General features: G+C 38.9%; 1 protein-coding gene across 1 annotated transcript in view; it reads left to right on the top strand.

The window, feature by feature from the left end:
- Positions 1-20497, top strand: part of CCDC171 (coiled-coil domain containing 171) — a 235555-nt gene that overhangs the window by 90343 nt on the left and 124715 nt on the right. The window contains 4 exon segments of the mRNA XM_023758907.1: positions 2900-3404; positions 4146-4262; positions 20394-20461; positions 20463-20477. Of these exon segments, the coding sequence (XP_023614675.1) occupies positions 2900-3404; positions 4146-4262; positions 20394-20461; positions 20463-20477 (705 nt within the window).

The raw sequence follows: 20497 nt of genomic DNA, 5'->3' as shown, positions 1-20497 counted from the left end.
ATTTTTGTTGAAAAAACACTTCTGCCTGATACTTTGAGATCTGTGAATATGTAAATAGGCAGCCACCGGGAACATGACTAGGTTCAGTTTTATTTTTACTCTGTAGCTATGAATAGTGTGGCTCTTTTACCTCAGAGTTTCTAGAATTATCCTCTAATTGAACTGGTGGAATTGATTTTGGAGAGAATATGGAATTAACCTTTGTAATTCCCATTTGTTCCCCCAATCCCATCCCTCCTCTCTGCAACTCTGGCAGTTACTTTTGGCAGTTACCCTTGGCTGTCTTTTTTTTAAAAAATGTTTTTATTGATTTTAGAGAGAGAGGAAGGAAGGGAGAGGGAGAGAGAGAGAGGGAGAAACATGGATTGGTTGCCTCCTGAATGCAACCTAGGTATATGCTCTGACTAGGAATCGAACCGGCAACTTTTTGGTGCACGGATGGCAGTCTTCATGTTTCTGATTGTCCCATCCATTTATCAAAGCATAGAGACTGTTCCAGGATTTTATAGCTTCTCTTAGCTTTTCAGATAAGGTTTAATTTCCTTATCTTAATCATCTATTATCAACCTACTTCTTAAATTTTCATCCTTCTCTTTTCTTTAGATGTACTGAGTTATTTGCACCTCCTTAGAACATATTATCCTGTTTCCTGGCTCTGACTTTTTTACATGCCAGTCTTGTTTTCTCTCGCTCAAATTCAAGTGTAAGTTTTTCCTTTTCTTAAAAGTTGCCTCTCTAAAAAGTGTGTCTCACATCAGCTGCCAGGCAGTTCAGCTGGCTAGTGCTTCTCAGAGTTTCTTGCTTTTTTCAGCTGCTTCCAGTGGGACAACACTTCCTTTACAAGTGTCTTTGTATGGAGGTCTGGGGCACAATCCCAATGATAGAATGCTGCCACCACAGCTTGGCCATCAGTGATGTGATGAGGGCAAGCCTTTATCTCTCATAGGTATGGCTGGATCAGACTTTTGATAAGAGTTTGAATAAATCAAGGGGATTAATATAGAACATTTAAAATAAGGTCTAAAATACAATTTTTTTCCTGCCCAAGACCAAGAATCGAAGAAGTGGAATCCTTCAGAGAGTGGCCTCTTGTATACTTCCTTCACTCTTTTGCACTCAGGACTGTACCTCTGAGTGTCCTTGCACTCACTCTACACCTTTGGGAACCTCTCCTCCAGCCTCAGAAGTCACTTCCTCAGCAGTATATTTCCACATGTTTGAATTCTTTTGGCTACCGCCCATCAACATTGTCCATGCTAGGCTTTGACACACATCTTGCAGAGTAGTCAAGAGTTTGCATGATTTTCTCCAAGTCTTATCATTTTGAGGTCTTCCTGCCAATGTAAGTTTTAGAAATGCCTTTGATTTTTTAGCTGTTCATGGCTAAAGATTGAATCAGACACACACTCTCTATAAACCTCTCCCAAAGATCAACATTAAATTTTAGACAGAGTGCAGTCTGAACAAATAATACAAAGAGAGGTATTTTCCTCATGCCCACATAAAATGCAGATAGTGCTTTACTTTGCCATGTATAGACAGAGTATGATTTTTCTCTGTCTCTGGTTGACCCCCTTATTCAAATTGAACCCCTTTGGCCTGCTTTTAAAAAGAAAGAGGTCCGTGGTCAAGTCATGGCTGCTCACCTGCCTAAGAAAAGATCCAAATGGAATCGTGGGCTCCCTGTGCCCTGGTCACTGACCGTGCAGGGAGCTGAAAGGCATTTTCTTGTGTTTGAGGGGTCCAGCTGGAGCTTTCACGCACTAGCTAAAAACAGTCCAAATGAAGCTGTTAAAGGTTTATAAGGATTACATTACATTAAATTATTATAGGGTAGCTATGGCTAGCTTCCTTACTGGTGGAGGTGTTTTTTTGTGTTTTTTTTTAAAGAAACAACAAAAAAACTTCACTCCTACTTGTTGTTTACCATAATCCTCTAAAAGCCTGTTAATGTCATTTTGTGTAAACTCCCTTTTGTGTACCGCTGGCAATCTGGCATAGCTCTCTCTTAGCATTGTACCGTAATAATTGGTTTACTTGTCTGTGTTCCTAGCACATGGAATTTAGTGAGTAATCAATAAATGTTCATTGAATGATAAATGAATCTGTAAAGGAAATCTGGATATTATGTTCTAAAATTTATTCTGCCTCAGCAATTCCTTAATGATTAGGCATAAGATTTCATAGGGAGCTGGTTTATTTTTTAGTGATTAAAATACAGTGTCTGCAGTTAAAGTTTCTTTGTGTTTCAAATTAAGTTTTAGGATGTGAGTGCCTTTAATTAGGAAAAGAGGATCAGATTGCTGCTGAGGCCCAGCTTACAACTAGCATTTCCTCTCAGTACGGGAGCTGTACTTTGTACAGACTTCTGTCTTGGGAAGGTAAGAAAGAAACTGAAGTATAAGACTATGTTCTGAGAGTCCCTTCTCACAGTCAAGTGCTATTTGTCGTATCATTGATTTAACCCTTTGCTTATTTTGGCAAAAGCAAAGTCTTCTTATATATAGGAAAACCTCTATTGATGGTGTAATTTCTGTTTAAAAGCAGGAAATAAAAGTTAGTGAGGAATGGAAGAGAAATTATGAGAAATGGAAGATGAGAAATTTTCTTTTTTCTAAATATGTGTACATATTCATGTGTACAGGAAATTTATGAATTACTTTTAAATTTATGTGTTCTAGTTTATATAAAACTTCTTTGTAAGAGGATTTAAAAAATCAATGTGCAGATTCAGATCTACGCTGTTTGGCCCGCTGTTGCTCTATCATACTATGTATTTGTTGGATATTTTAAAACATGGATCTTTTGAAGAAGTGGTTGTCAGCAAAAGTTTTTCTTCCTACTAAGAGGAATTAATAAAACACCGGTTTATTTCATATTATGACTTTTCTTCTTATAGAAATTTCAAGAAATTGCTGAAAAAAATACGGACAAATTGAGCCGTATTGAGAAGTCACACGAACAGTTGGTTCTTGAGAATTCACGCATCAAAAATGTGTTATCACAGACTCAAAAGGAACAAACATCCTTGCTGGCAGCCTGCGCCCTGATGGCTGGTGCCTTATACCCTCTCTACAGCCGGTCCTGTGCCTTGTCTACACAGAGAGATTTTCTCCAGGATCAGGTCAACACCTTTGAGTTGTTCAAATTGGAAATTAGAACTCTAGCCCAGGCTTTGTCGACTGTAGACGAAAAGAAGCAAGAGGAAGCCAAGATGAAGAAAAAACCATTCAAAGGATTGATACGTGTATTCCGGAAAGGTGTTATTGCAATTTTGGCAGCAAACAGACTCAAGGTTTTGGGCCAGTCATGTGCCTCTCTTTTTACCTGGATGGAGAGTTTTAAAGACGGCATAGGCATGTTGGTGTGTACAGGAGAGCCCAAAGACAAGCATAAATTTCCAAGTAAGATAATTTGTGCTTTTTAAAATTTAAGTTGAATGTAAGTGACATGCGATATGAATATGTTTTGCCATTATGCAGAAACGTAAAGTCATTTAATGTGTACTCATGTAACATAGTCCCATACATATGTAGAAATATATTTATGTATAAGCTAGATTTTGATTTTTTTAATAAAAATTAAATTATAAAGAAAGTAGCAAGTATGTATAATTTCAACTTTGCCTAGTTTTATTAGATTTGAATGCTCTTTTCACAGTACAGTGAAGAGTTTATATAGCAGTTTTTCAGTTAAGTCAGTCCAGAGACTGCCCTATTTAAAATTAATTAACAGTATAATTTATTTTCACTTTCTGTGAATCAGTATAAAATGATCAGAGTTAAAAATCTATTGAAGAACTCAATGAAAGGGATACAAATATAAAATTTTCAGCTAATATACTTGGAATGTTTGACTATTCTGAGGAAACAATAATTTCAATTTTAACTTTTGAAAAGCAAGCTATTAAGTAATATAAGTAGAACCAAAGAAAATTTCCTTCTTTCTTTGTTTTGTCAGTTAACAGTCACATATAAATAAAGTCAATCAAATCTAATATTTCTTATAGACTTTTCTGCCCCAGGCAAAGTTCTGTCTACCAGTTTTGATCTATTTCTTAAATGGCTAAACATTGCCATGCATTTTTAACATGATTTTAATAAATTTTTGTAGCCTTGCATGATGGATTTTTTCTATTTTTGTAGAACATCAAAAGGAGCAGTTACGTTGTTTGCAAGCACTTAGCTGGCTCACCAGTTCTGACCTTCTTGCTGCAATAATCGCTTCCATGGCTGAGTTACAGGAAGTCATTAGTAAAACAGGTATGATTCCTTCTTTTGTGTCCTCTCAAAATACATTTAAGAGCAAATGTCAAAAAATGCTTTATCCTACAAATTCTAATAAACAATATAGAAAGAAAATATATTTGTTCTCATCTTTCTTTTCTCAGGTAAAGGAGATTGTTAAATCTATATTTAATGAAGTAGAGAATTAGTGTAAATTTTTTTCCATTATTTTATCTATTTATTTATTTTTTCTTTATTGACTAAGGTATTACATATGTGTGCTTATGTCCCCCTTTCCCCCCTAACCCCCCGCCCCCCCCCACTCATGCCCTCACCCCCCTGGTGTCTGTGTCCATTGATTAGGCTTATATGCATGCATACAAGTCCTTTGGTTGATCTCTTCCCCTTACCCCCACCCTCTTCTACCTTCCCTCTGAGGTTTGACAGTCTAGAATTAGTGTAAATTTTAATGGGTAATTTTGTCTTTATTTATGGGAAAATTAAATAATATTTCTTGGTAAACTTAGCCACTTTATTTTTTCCCTTTGAGATCTGACTTTTCTATAGAAAGCTCATCATTAGCTTTTTTTATTAAATAATTCTGATAATGTTCTTTCAAATGTTTTAGTCTTTTTTTCATTTCTCTTTCTGACTATAAATTTTAGAAGTTTGAGTAATAACTGAATCAGAAAATTTTTCTCTCTCATTTGGTGATATATTTTTATTTTTTCTAATTAATTTTAAAGGAAGTTAATTTGAATAGTCTGTTTCTACCATGTATGGAACCACATATAATTTGTAATTTCCAAAGGTCTAAAATTCAACATTTGTTTTTCATGACTAAGATTGCATGATATGTTTGTGTGAAAAATTCAATGAAAACTAATTTCTCTATGCTAGAAGAGATATTAGTCACCTACTGGTTAAGCTATGTCATTGGACTAAGTATTGTCATTTCAGACATGTTAATAGTGCAAATAGTATAATGAACTTGTTAATACTTGCCTGCTTAATAAATGTTATAAGCATTAATGAAATAATAACTTGGAATGTAATTTAATTTTTTAGACAACTCTGTTATGTAAATACAGATCATTTATTGTGATTTCAAATATCTAAACCTAAACATAGGCTCTTGTAGAAGGAAATTTATGATTCAGAGATTATTTTTAGATTGTGGTGATTGATGCTTGTAAGCAATATGCTTTTTTAATGTATTGCCTCAACGTATTGGATTTGGAATCTTAAAAGTCTAAATAAATATATTTTAAGAATGTTGGTATTATAACTTCAAAACAAAACTAGTAGTCTTGAAAGAAGTTAATAAAAAATTTTGGATTTATTTTCATAAACAGATTATTTGTGTTAGTCTTATTCTCTGTAGGTATGTGGACACTTAAAAGTAGGTTGGTTTTTTTTAAAGTTCTAATCTTGTCTTTATATTATTACTTTATTTAATACATTTTCCCCTTATTACTCTAGGAGATAAAAGAAAAATATGTGGCTTGATTTGGCCCTCTAGCAAATATGCGCAGTGGTTATAGTACAAGATAACAATTCATGAACAATGTTAGGCAAAATGTAATGAAGGATTGGATGGAGCAGTACAGGCTTTAAATGTAAACATCCATGGACAGTACAGTGCAATGTGGGCATATGAGTACTGGGAAGGCTTCAGGGCGGAACTAGTAATTAAATTGGGCCTAAAGTGAGAGTAAGTTAGAAAGGAGAGATAGCCTTCAGAAGAAGGGCATAACTCAAGTAGAGATGCAGAAATGGGAGGAAGCACAGAATAGGAAGAAGGGACATTAAAGAGGTGAGAATGGAAATCCATGCCTAGCAGACCTGGCTTATTGATGGCGATTACTAAAGTGTATTTTCTAATAACCATATTGGGGAATTGTTGGAGGAAATTTCGATCATTGGCATGGGATCAGACTGTAGAGGTTTTATAAGAGTAGGCAGTGGACCCTGTTAAAATATTGACACAGTGGTTCTTGAGACCCTGATAAAAATATGCAGGTAAGACCTCTCAAGTAGGAGATAGACCAAGAGTGGTGTCTTTAAATGTCTGCCATTCTCCAGGAACAGAGCTGCCTTTGATGGTAGAACCCGGTTGTGCCTCAAATAGCTTGAGGGAAATAGCAAGTTCAGGGAAACTTATTTTTAGGGAAAGCTTTAAATGTTGTTGGCTGATGAACACTATTTAAAATAATTGATGAACACTATGTAGAATAATTGATGTACCAAAGTCTTGTAGAGTATTGGAAGATATATGATCTGGATAGGTAGATAATTATGTATTATTGGACTAGTACAAAATGGTCAGTGTGGACCTTCTGCAGAGATGACTCAACTATCTGGGATAATTCTTTCAAAACATGAAGAGGGGTTAATATATTAACTTTTTAGGTGATGTACTGGGGCTGGCCAACAGACCCTGAGCAACGGATGAATGGATTACTCTGACACAACTGTGAAAGAGAGGGCTAAGGGACAGCCTGGCCAAAGTCACCAGGCAGCCTCGATTGCCTGCCTTGTTAACCTTTTATTGTAACAGCAGTTTGAGATAAAGTTTATCTTTTAGATACAATTAGTAGGGTGAGTAATCTTGGGAGGACAGATGTATTTACATTGTCCTCTAGGCAAGGGCATCCAGGCATTAAGCATAAGGATTCCAGTAAACACCCAGGGGTCTGCTCATGCATAGACTTGTTTGGAAAGGTCAAGGAACAATTAGGGGCACCATCTTCGACACTTCCCTAAGTCTCCCCGAAGTCGGAATTCTGATAAACAGGGCAGGTGGCCTTCCACACACTTCCCTTCTATCAGAATGTCCTCCTTACAGACTTTCCAACCAAGTCTCTTGTGTTCCCCAATAGTGATGTTTTCATTTTTAAGTGTTCCCTAGTCATAGAAATTTCAAGCAGAAAGGATGGGAAAATATTTTCTGACAGTTAAAGTATATGAGAGTTTATCAACAGATAATGAGGGTAATAAAGATAATGAGGGTAATAAAGGTAAAGCTGTAATATATATATATATAGTCATGATGAGTTTATAATTTAGGAATATGAATTATCTAAATAGATAAGCATTATTGTATGGTAGAAAGAGCATTGGCTTTGAACAAGACAGATTTGATTTTATAACCAGCTCTGCTAGTTACTAGTGATGCGAAATTGAGAAAGTTACTTAACTTTACTGCAATCACATTCTTTACCTATAAATGGAGATAGTGTCATCTTCCTGGTTGTTATGGGGATTTAATGAGATAATATTTGTTAAAATTTTGTACAGTACCTGGCATAGAATGGGTATTAAAAAAATTGTTTCTTCCACCCTCCTCACCATGAAAGTAGGGTATAACATTAGTGATAGACACACACATGTACCTGTACACATTTTTAGACTACTAATTATTAATTTTCTATTCTGAAGTTGCTAAAGTACCCTACAATGGAGTCAACATAGTGTAGGGTTAACCAGGGATTCTTCCTGACTTTGAATACTGGTTCTGATACCAGCTATGTGATATGGCAAGTTATTTAAATTCTCTGTGCTTCAGCTTCTTTATTAAATGGGAATAGTAGTATTACTGATCTCATAGAGTTATTTAGAGAATTAAAGTACTTAATTTGTAAAGTGTTTAAAGTAGTCTTTGTTTACTAGTTTGCTTGTTTTTTAGTTAAAATATTATTATGATTTATGGCATTAACTGACTAATAAAGAATAATTCATAAAAAAGTTTATTAGATCAAGTGAAAATATATTAGTTTATCTTAAAATTTCAAGACAATGTACATATCGCATACAGCTCTAACTTCTTAAAACATGGTTTTATTATAAATTAATATATAAAGATAAAGGAGAAATTTCTTCCTCTGAATATAGTGAAGTTGTTGGGAGGCATCAGAGGTTTGCTTCCTTTGTAACTAATAGAAGTCCTCACTTAGACTAGCTTAATCATATAGAGTTTTTTTCCTCTCAAATAACAGAAAGTCTGGAGGTAGGTACAAATCCAGACTTCCTTTCTGCTCTTCCATCCTTAGAATTTTCATGTTTATACCTTCTAGATTTAAACTGGCTACTCTGCTTTCAGGCATCAGGGTTGTTTTTGGCAGGAAGAAAAAGGAAAGGACAGAATGTGAAGGCATTCGTATATTGCTGGTGGGAATGAAAAATGATATAGCTGCTTTGGAAAAGAGCCTGGCAACTCCTCAAAATGTTAAATCAATATATATCCAAGAGAACTGAAAACATATCCATACAAAAAACTTATGCGTAAATGTTCATTGCAGCATTATGCAAACTAGCCAAAAATGAAAATAAACCTAAATGTCCATCAAGTAACAAATGGATACATACACAAATGATGAAATATTATGGGGCCATAAAAAGGAATGAAGTACTGATACATGCTACACAGGGATGAACCTTGAAAACATTGTGCTAAGTGAAAGAAGCCAGTTACAAAAGAACACAGGTGCACTTCATTTTATTGTGGTTCACTTTGTTGTGCTTTGCATTTATTGAGATTTTTACAAATTGAAGGCTTGTGGCAACCCTGCATCAGGCAAGTCTACTGGCACCATTTTCTAACAACATTTGTTCACTTTGTGTCTTTGTGTCACATTTTGACAATTCTTGGAATATTTCAAACTTTTTCATTATTATTATACGAATTTGTGCACGGGTGGGGTCTGGCCATCCCATCCCGATGGGGGCCCATTGGGCCGGGCCAGTAGGGGGGGTGGTTGGCCATCTGGCCCCACCCCCAATTGGGGTGTTGGGGGCCGATCAGGGGCCAGGCTGGGTGGGGGTTGGGGGGTGCTGATCAGGGCCCAGATCAGGCTGGTTGGCTGCTGCAGTGCGCATCATAGCCACTGGTCATTCTGGTCATCCCACTGTTCTGGTCGCTGGGCTTTTATCTATAATAATAAAAGCGTAATATGCTAATTAGACAGGACAGCTGAATGACCTTCCGGACGTTCTTCCGGACATCCTTCCAGACGACCTTCTGGATGAAGCCAGGGCTGCGAGGGCCGAGTCCATTGCACGAATTTCGTGCATCGGGCCTCTGGTATATATAGATTTGTTATGGTGATCTGTGATCAGTGATTTTAGATGTTGCCATTGCAATTGTTTTGGGGCTCCAAAAACTGCACCCATGTAAGATGGTGGACTTATTTGATGTATGTTGAGAGTGTTCTGATGCTCCAGTGAGCAGCCATTCCATCTATCTCCTTCTCCTCAAGCCTCCCTGTTCCTTGAGACAAAATACTATTGAAATTCAGCTAGTTAACCCTACTGTGGCCTCTGAGTGTTCATATGAAAGGAAGAGTCACATGTCTCACTTTAAATCAAAAGCTAGAAATGATTAAGCTAGTGAGGAAGGTATGTCAAAAGCTGAGATAGGCTGAAAGCTGAGATAGGCTGAGATAGGTATGTCAAACAGCCAAGTTGTGAATGCAAAGGAAACGTTCCTGAAGGAAATGAAAAGTGAATGCGTGAATGATAAGAAAGCGAAAGCAGCCTTAGTGCTAATATGGAGAAAGTTTTAGTGGTCTGGATAGAAGATCAAGCTAGCTGCAACTATCCCTTAAGCCAAAGCCTAATCCCGAGCAAGGCCAACTCTCTGAAGGTTGAGAAAGGTAAGGAAGCTGCAGAAGAAAAGTCTGAAGCTCATGAGGTTCATGAGGTTTAAAGAAAGAGCCAGCTCATAACATAGAAGTCCAAGGTGAAGCAGCAGGTGCTGATGTAGAAGCTGCAGCAAGCTTCCCAAGGTCTAGCTAAGATAGCTAATGTTCATGGCTACACTGAAAAACAGATTTTCAATGTAGACAAAACAGCCTTATCCTATATAATAAAAGGGCAATATGCAAATCAACTGAATGGCAGAATGACCGGTTGCTATGATGCACACTGACCATCAGGGGGCAGACGCTCAAAGCAGGAGCTGCCCCCTGGTAGTCAGTGTGCTCCCACAGGGGGAGTGCTGCTCAGCCAGAAGCCCTGAGTTGGGCTGGCGTGCACAGCGGTGGCGGGAGCCTCTCCTGCCTCCGAAGCAGAGCTAAAGATATCTGACTGACGACTTAGGCCCGCACGGGGAGTGGACTTAAGCTGTCAGTCGGACATCCCCCGAGGGCTCCTGGACTGTGAGAGGGCACAGGCTGGGCTGAGGGACCCCCGGCCCCCGAGTGTACGAATGTCGTGCACTGGGCCTCTAGTGTTGCAATAAGATACCACAATGGGGGGGGGGGGAATAGAGACACATTTGTAATACCTTAATCAATAAAAAATTTAAAAAAGTTCCATCATTTCGATGTATATACATATGTGCTTTATGTTTTTTTATTATTTATTTACCACAAGTAAAGGTCAGGAATTGTTGTCTTTCTTAAAAAAAAAAAAGATACCATCTAGGATTCTCATAGCTAGAGAGGAGAAGTCAATGCCTGGCTCTAAAGCTTCAAATGACAAGCTGACTCTCTTGTTAGAGCAGTGGTTCTCAACCTTCCTAATGCCTCGACCCTTTAATACAGTTCCTCATGTTGTGGTGACTCCCAACCATAAAATTATTTTTGTTGCTACTTCATAACTGTAATTTTGCTACTGTTATGAATCGTAAATATCTGATATGCAGGATGTATTTTCATTGTTACAAATTGAACATAATTGAAGCATAGTGATTAATCACAAAAACAATATGTAATTATATATGTTTTCCAATGGTCTTAGGCGACCCCTGTGAAAGGGTCGTTCGACCCCCAAAGGGGTCGCGACCCACAGGTTGAGAACCGCTGTGTTAGAGGCTGATGCAGCTGGTGACTAAGTTGAAGCCAATGCTCATGTACCATCTGAAAATGTTAGGACCCTTAAAAATTATGCTAAATCTACTCTGCCTGTGCTCTATAAGTGGAACAACAAAGTTTGGATGACAGCACATCTGTTTACAACATGGTTTATTGAATATTTTAAGCCCACTATTGAGGTTTACTGTACAGAAAAAAAGATTTCTTTCAAAATATTACTGCTCATTGACAATGCAGCTGGTCACCCAAGAGCTCTAGTGGAGATGTGCAATGAGACTAATGCTATTTTCATGCCTGCTAACACAACATCCATTCTGCAGTCTCTGGTTCAAGTAGTAATTTCAACTTAGAAATCTTATTCAAGAAATACATTTGGTAAGTTACAGATGCCATAGTTACTGATTCCTCTGATGGATCTGGGCAGAGTCCATTGAAAATCTTCTGGAAAGCATTCACCCTTGTGGTTGCCATTAAGAACATTTATGATTCATGGGAAGAAGTCAGATATCAACATTGACAGGAGTTTGGAAGAAGCTGATTCCAACTCTCATGGATGACTTTGATGGTTTCAAGGCTTCAGTGGAGGAAGTAACTGAAGATGTGGTGGAAATAGCAAGAGAACTAGGATTGGAAGTGGGGCCTGAAGATGTGACTCAATTGTTGCAGTCTCAGGGTAAAACTTTCTCAGATGAGAGTTACTTCTCATAGACGAGTAAAGAAGGTTGTTCTGGGAGGTGGAATCTAATCGTGATGCAGATGATGCAAAGATTAGATGAAATGACAACAGAGGACTTAAAATATTACATAAACTTAGCTGATAAAAGAAAAGCAGAGTTTGAGAGGACTGACTCCAATTTTGGGAAAGATCACAGTGGTTAGAACGCTATCAAACATCATCCCATACCACAGAGAAACTGTTCGTGAAAGGAAGAGTCAATCCATGCAGCACACGTCATTGCAGTCTTATTTTAAAAAATTGCCACGGCTACTCGAACCTTCCACAACCACCACCCTTATCAGTCAGCAGCTGGGAATACTGAGGCAAGACCCTCCATCAACAAAAAGATTATGACCCACTGAAGGCTCAGGGGAAGATTAGCATTTTTAGCAATAAGGTATTTTAAAATTAAAGGGTATACATTGTTTTTCCAGGACATAATTCTGTTGCATACTTAATAGACTAACATATAGTGTAAACATGACTTTAATATGCACTAGAATACCAAAAAATGTGTGCGACTAGCTTTATTGTGATTTTTGTTTTGTTTCGGTGGTCTGGAACCTAATCCGCAATATCTCCAATGTATATCTGTATTTGAAATGTTCAGATTAGGCAAATCTAGAGACAGAGAGTTGATTAGTGGTTGCCCGAGGCCAGGTAGGTTGTTGGGGTTTACGGAAAATGACTGCTAATAGGTACGGTGTTTCTTTTTGGGGTGACTAAGTTATAAAATTACTTGTGATGATGATTGCATGGTTCTGTGAATATATAAAAAACCGTTGACATGTACATTTTAAATGGGTGAATTGTATTGTGTGTGAATTATATCTCAAGAAAGCTGTTAAGGTGTGAAATCATGGCTGCTGAATAATATCCCTTTATCAGGAAAGCAAAAGCTTTCCCCAAAGCCCTCCTCCAACCCCAGCAGGTTTTTGCGATTGTTTCATTGGCCTGAACTGATCACATGGTTATCCCTAGCTGGTTAGATGGAAGCTGGCAAAAGACAAGGGAGAGTTTGTGGATGGGATGGATCAGCTAATCGACAGTGTCTGCAATAGAGAGGATTCAAATTCAAACAATAAATTACCTCCACATCTACTGCCTCCGTTGTAAAAGGAAACTGGTCAATTCAGAAAACTTGAAAAAATAATCAGAGAACGACAATAACAAAAACAGTTTCCCATCATACAGGAATAGTTACTGTTAACAGTTGTGTATGTTCTTCCAATCTATTTTATTCCACTGCCCACTCTGCCTTCCTCCCGCCCTCCCTCCCAACAGATTAGCAAATGTTACAAATGACATCATAGACTACATACTGTTTTATATTTTCATTTAAAAATTATTTTGATATAATAAATTTACAGAAAAGTTGCAAGTACACTACAGAGAACTCTTCCCCCCCCCCATGATCTGAGAGCAAGTTGCTGACATGATGCCCCATGACTTTCTCATATTTTACTGTGCATTTCAAAGACAGTCTTATACATAACAAGAGTGCAGTGATTAACATCCGAAAACTACCATTGATATATTACCACCATTCACACCCCATTCGTTTTCTCAGTTGTGTCTTTCATAGCAAAAGCATCTGGTTTAGCATTGTGTTGGCGTTTAGTCATGTTTCTTTAGTCTTCCTCTTCATGGAAGAGTTCCTTGACCATTATGACCTTGAAGATTATAGGCCAGTTATTTGTAGACTATCTCTCAATTTTGACTTGTTGTTTCCTCATGTGATGAGCTTCAGCTTATGCATTTTTTTTTTTTGGCATGAATCTCACAGGAGTGATGTTGTGCTTTGCTTGTGATAAATATTATTGCTTTAGTTTTTAAAAAGTCATTTTTTGAGGATTTTTCTTTATTTATATTAATATTTTTCTAGAGAATGATTTTTAATGTCTGGGCAATATTTATTAGTTGCTCATTCCATCAGTTATTGACCAATTCATAATAGGTTATTTTCATTCCACAGGTATCAGAAATATCAATCAGTTCAGCTTTGATTTGTAATCTATTCATATCTTTTGAATCATCTAATGTTGTGAGCAGTATCTTAATTCTTTCAATGAATTGGGAAACAGAAGTGTCAAAATCTTAGGAAAGTATAGGAAATAATCTGAAAATTCTGAAATGAAAGAAGATAGTTCTTAGAACTGTTTTTTCTTTTTGAAGAACTTGCTGAAAATTTAAACAGTTTTACATGTCAGAACTACAAATTGATGGCATCATTGGCACTTTAGCCCCAGGAAAACTGGTACATGTGTGCCAAACCAAGTAGTTGTATTATTTTTGTTCTAAGGTGAAAAAAATCAGTAAACTATTCTTTTAAAAAAGTAGGTGCTTATATTTTTTAGAGTTCTAAATTAATACATACTATTAACTATCTAGGAGAGGAAATTTAAACATTTACTAGGAGAGAAAATTAAACATGTTCAATATGTACTACAGTATGAATTAATAACTTTGACTCTAGATTTGAATCTGGGTTACATTGCTTACTATGTGTGTGGTATTAGGAAAATTACTTAATCCCTTTTCAGCTTCAGTGTCTTCTTATGTAAAATGTGGGTAAGAAAAGTTCCCACCTCATAGGAGGGTTATTTGGAGTAAATGTAATCTGCCTAGCGAAGTCCATTGTATATGTAATTATAAAAAAATGTTTGTTGCTTTATCCCTTTTTTTTGTGTGTGTACTGATGTCTCACACTTTAGAGTAATACTGGCATATTACTTTAAATCTTTTCATGAAACTAGAAGTTCAATATGGCAGCTAAGTCACTGCTTAGAAAGTGCTAAAGGTGGTTGCCCCTGCTACCTTCTTAAACTTTAACAATGTACTTGTAGACAGTGGGCAAAGACCCCAGTATCCATGTTGCCTCTGCAAATACTGGACAGGTGGCAACCTTCTTTGCTTTCATTAAAGTGCTTGCCCACTTGAGATAAATTACCTTTTCCAGGTATCCAAATGGTGTGCCTGCAAGAGATCATTTACCTCAAACAGGGGAGAACGTTACTTCCACCGAAGGGCTGGAATATCAATCATCATGGGACTGGACTAAAGAACCCTTCAGATAACTGAATATTTTCAAATGAATGGTCCAGGCTCAATTTCTCAAGCTAGAAACAAATGTGCCGATTTGCTTTGAAATATCTCTGTCCACATACAGAAGCATATGGATATGAGAAGAATGTTAATATATTTTGTTACACATTTACACATTTTAACATATAATTGGAATCTTAATTATCTAGAAGATAGATAACCCAAATACACATACCCCTGCTATTAGTACTCTGAACTTTGTATACTTTGAGCTAACTTTCTAGAGGTCGTGGCAACAATTTCAGGCAAAACTCAGAAATCTAGGTTGTATTTAGCATAACATTGAGGATTCATGCTTAGGAAGTAAGTAAAGATATTTGTAGTAATAAGTAGTTATTGGTATATATTTATAAGTTTTTTAAAAATACATTTTTATTAATTTCAGAGAGAAGGAAGAGGGAGAGAGAGAGAGATAGAAACATCCATGATAAGAGAAGAATCATGGATTGGTTGCCTCCTGCAAGTCCCCGACTGAGGATCGAGCCCACAACCTGGGCATGTACCCTGACCAGAATCAAACCTGGGACCTTTTAGTTTGCAGGCTGACGCTCTTTCCACTGAGCAACACTGGCCAGGGCTATATTTGTAAGTTTTAAGGCTTTATTGAATCCTCACAAATAATAAAAAGAGCTTTGCTACTCCAAGTGTGGTCCCTGGACCAGCAGCATCAGCATTAACTGGGGATGTGTCAGAAATGCATAATATCAGACTCCACTCCAGAGCTAATTAATCGGAATCAGCATTTTAACAAGCCCCTCAGATGATTTATATGCACAGTAAAGTTTGTTATTTGCACAGAGGATTTTGTTATTTATGCAACTTCACTTATAACTTAAACTGAAACACTACAAGGGGAGCATGTATCATTACTAGGATTTAAGGTACTAGTGTCTATTTTGGGAGCCACATTAATGTATTAAATTTTCTTTTGTCGTCTTCTTCTTCTTCTTCTTCTTCTTCTTCTTCTTCTTCTTCTTCTTATTTTTGTAATGTTTTTATCTGAAAATATACAATAGAAGTTGATATCATTGTTTGCCTCTGGGAAGGGAAACCAGATGGCTAGGGGAACAAGGTTAGGAGGCAGACTTTGCTTTATATCATTTGTACCTTTTTTTTCTTTTTCTTTTCTTTTTATTTATTTATTTTATTGATTAAGTTATTACATATGTGTCCTTATCCCCACATTACCCTCCACCCCCCCCCACTTATGCCCTCACCCCCCTGTTGTCTGTGTCCATTGGTTAGGCCTATATGCTTGCATACAAGTCCTTTGGTTGATCTCTACCCCTTAGAGACCGCTTACCAGCTGGGCTGGGCTGAGCTGGGCTGTGGGCCGCATTTTGCACCATGGGGTCTTGGCAGCATTGGCTGTGATTTGGTGGGCTGTTGCTCTGGGGTGGTGGCAGGGCCTGTGTCCCACTTGGGGGAAGCGGAGTGTTGCTTTGTGGGTGCCAGGTCTGTGGTGCCATTTCTCTGTAAATGACTAGTGTGCGTCATGGCAGCTCCTGCGTTGAGCATCTGCCCCCCGGTGGTCAGTGCGCGTCATAGCGACTGGCAGATAGTTGGACACTTAGCATATTAGCTTTTTATATATATAGATTAAACTAATTGGCCCTAGCCAGTTTGGCTTAGTGGAAGAGCACTGGACTGTGGACTGAAGGGTCCCAGGTTTGATTTCGGTCCAGGGCACTTACCTCAGTTGCAAGCTCGATCCCTGGTCTTGGTTGGGGTGTATGCAGGAGGCTACCAATTGATGTGTCTCTCTCACATCAATGTTTCTCTCTGTCTCTTCCCTACCTTTCCACTCTCTCTAAAATCAAGGGGACAATATCTCGGGTGAGGATTAATAACAAAAAAAGTTGAACTAATTGTACTTAATACTGTATAATGTATATTGTGAAAACACTTGTTACTCAGCAAAGCATAAATTATTTAGTGCTCTTTCTGTAATTCATGGAGAGTCAGTAGTCTGGAACTTGGAATGTATGCCTCTTTCCCACTTCTTCAAAATTCAGAGCAATACCTTATAGAATTATATTGTCACTTAATTTCACCTTTCATAGTGGTTGGTGTCTACACAAACACATTTCTGTGATATTGTAAAAAAACATACACCCATATTATTCATTAAAATTTAATTGTTGTTAAAATTTGCTTTTAGGGCTCTTTGTGAAAATTTAATTTTTATATTCCTGAAAATTTCCTAAAACTATGCTTTTATCTTGTTTATTTAGGAAGAATAACTTTGACATACCATAAAATGTTAATATTAATTTCTCTTGGTATTATTGAATGCATTCTTGTATTCAGCATTATTGTAACTGCTATGGAAGTAAAGAAGAAATATAATTAATCCAGCAAACAAATAAAAACATATGCTAGGCTGGCACAGTAAAGATAAAATGAGTTTACTAAGTTGAAAAAAGACACAGATAAGGAGTTACAAGCCAGTTAGAGAAACAAGAAATACAGTGGACTGATGTATTATGTTGAATCTATACATATAAAGAGGTAATATGCTAATTTGTTCGTTAAGGTGTCCGAGTCACAACCAGGCAGAAGCTGGTGGGCGGGGATGTGGGCGGGGACTTCCGCCCCCAGCGCAGGTGTGCACAAGCCTGCCCAGCGCTAACTACACACTGCCTTGGAGGCGGAGGCCGCTCCTGACTGGTGGGCCGGGATGGGGGCAGCCAGCCAAGCCCAAGTCCAGCTTTGGCAGGGCTAGTGGGAGCCCGAGGCCACCCCAGCCGCCGCAGGTCCCAGCCGGACGGTGGCTCAGCGGGTGCCCTGGGGCGGCTGCGAGGGGCGCGGGGCCTTGCCGTGGGCTGCTGCGCCACTGCTGCTGCTCGGAGGGAGCCCGGTGGCTTGGAGCCGGAGTGGCCGTGGACAGACTGTCGGGTGCCCCGCCCTGCCCTCCCCCGGCCCCACGCCTGCCTCCGTGGCTGGTCACGGGCCCTGCCCCATGCTTCAGGCAGGAGGAGGAGGTTCACGGCCAGGGTGGCACAGGTGAGCTGCTCCAGCCCCTGGTAGTGGAAAGGGGAGGAGGGCCCTGGGTGCAGGGAAGGGGCCCGGCCTGGGCCTGGTGGGGAGCTTAGTAAGTCTGGCTGAGCAGGCGCTGGTTCATACCAGCTGTTATTCTGCCATCTTCCTCCAGCTCTCTAAGCCAACTCCTCTGCCCCACCTGCCCGGGGGAATGGGCTCCAGGCGACCTCCCTGAGGGCAGACTGTGGGCCTGGAGACTCGAGGAGGAGTGCCCGGTGGGGCCTAGGCGGGGGCCAGTGCAGAACTACCAGGGCAGAGCTGCTTCGGTGTCTTGGTGAACTTGCAACCAATCCAAGTAGGAAACCAAGAGGGGAGAGGCCGGGAGCTGTGGATTTCCAGTGCTTTAGTCACTTGAAAACAGCCCCGCTTGGAATGTGAGGTGGCTGTACATTCAGCTGAGAAGTGAGGGGGCTGAACCCCACTGTTGCTGGGCTCTGGTTGGTCTGAGGCCCAAGTGTCCACCACGAGAAGGAAAAAACGGAGGGAGGGGCCCGGAGGAAGGGAGGACAATCGAAGGAAATGTGTCTAGACTTTCCCCAGACCTTTCCCTCTTTCTGCCACCTACAAAAGCCCCAGGCCTGGCCACAGTTCTGTCTCCACCTTTTAGTCCCCTGTTCTCCAACCACAGAGGGAAGAAATAAGGAAGGAGTCCGTGCTGCCTCCAGAAAGTATCTATATACCTGATTGGCTGGTTGCCTCCTGCAGAGGGAGGCCGGACTGCGGCTTAGGCCCACTCCCCATGGATATCCTTTCAGTAGGATATCCTGTGAGGGCTCCCAGACTGTGAGAGGGGGCAGGCTGGGCTGAGGGGTACCCCTCCCCCCATGCATGAATTTTCGTGCACCGGGCCTCTAGTATTATAGATAAAATAAAATTCACTGTTTGTTCATTTATTCAATAGTGACCTATTAAATGTGTGCTGTAGTTTAGTATTATTAAACTTACTAGAGGCCTGGTGCACAATATTCGTGCACAGGGGGTGGAGGGGGGAGGCCCTCAGCCCGACCTGCACCCTCTCCAATCCAGGAGCCCTCAGGAGATGTCCTACTGATGGCTTAGGCCTGTTCCCCGTGGTTCTCTGCTGTCTGCAGGGCCTGCTTGGCTGCTCCTGGGTCGCTGCCGGTGACAGCCAAGCAGGCCCTGCAGTGCTCTGTCTGCAGGGCCCACTTGGCTGCTCCCGGGTCACCGTGGCGACAGCCAAGCAGGCCCTGCTCTCAGCGGCCACCCCCCAGGATTGGAGGACTCCAGTGGGGCTGAGAGGACTGGGTGCCGCCATCTTTGTGTCTGAGTGATGGTTAATTTGCATATTAATATTTTATTAGATAGGATTACCCCATATTCTTAGAAGTCATTGCATCAGTAACTGATAGAAACAAATTCTACATGGAAGATATACTTTTATCCAATTAATAATGTACATTTTATGAATAACTTATAAGCAATATAGTTTTCAAATTCTGACTGTGCATAAATTTAAAAAAACCTTTTCTTTTATATACTGAGGAATAAAAGAAATAAAACACTCAAAATTTTGAACACTGGGCTTCAGTGAAATGGTTGCTTATGACAGAAGATATTGACCAATCACCTTCTCAATGTTGCATTTTAGTGTTGAACCATATGCATTCTTAGAATTATAAAACATTTTTATTGGATAAATATACTTTTTTGTGTGCTTTTGATGTAACCACAAGATTTAAATTAACTATGAAATCAGAGCCACTTGAAATATAGAACAGTATATTACTGAATTTAAATAATCTCTCTTTGCTTGTCATTTTACCCAGATAGTATCATAAGACAAGTAATGACAGATTAAGACCTGCCTAGCAGAGGGAAAACTAAATTACACGACTTTTATTAAGGCATAAATAAACCTATTAAGCATTATCTGGAATACTAATTAGTAGAAAAAGCACTGACAATTTTATTTATCAACATTAAACACAATTATGAATTACAGGCCTGATGAATCTAGCAGTAAACAGACCATGTTGGATATGCAGGGACCTTAAGCCCATTATGTGAGAAGGATGATTACCAAAATCCTGTGGGGAAATAAGTAATTGTAGTTGTAACATTTTAATTGCCTTTGAATAAGCCAAATTATATTTTCTTGTCTGAGAGTATAAATAGTATGACATTAAGGTAACAAGCTTCAGTAGCTGGAAATAGAAAATGGATTTATATTATGTTTTAAAACAAAGAAAAGAGTAGTGATACATTTTTAGTATCATGATGGTCAGTTTGAATGACTGTAAATACATGCAGATTTTTTTAGATATATTGCTTTGTAGGCAAGCTATGTTCTGCATTCCTTTTTCACAGTAAAAATTGTGGGAGGAGACTTTCTGAATAAATCTCTACAGGTGAATGGAAATTATGTATTTGAGAAAATTGTATTGTGTTATGATTAGAAGTATTGTAAAATGAACAAGAGACAATTTACGGTTTTCTGTCTCTCCCCCCTCCCCTTTTTCTTTGAAGATCCAAATTCTAGAATTTGTGGACATTTACTTATAGGTGCAGCCAAGAATTCTTTTGCAAAACTCATGGGATAAAATTAGTTTGGCAATGGAGAGCTTACCTTC

The sequence above is a fragment of the Myotis lucifugus genome, unplaced genomic scaffold (assembly GCF_000147115.1).
Source record: "Myotis lucifugus unplaced genomic scaffold, Myoluc2.0 scaffold_144, whole genome shotgun sequence".
Taxonomy (NCBI): Eukaryota; Metazoa; Chordata; class Mammalia; order Chiroptera; family Vespertilionidae; genus Myotis; species Myotis lucifugus.
The sequence above is the reverse complement of the archived record's forward strand: the minus strand, read 5'-3'. Positions and strand labels throughout refer to the sequence as shown.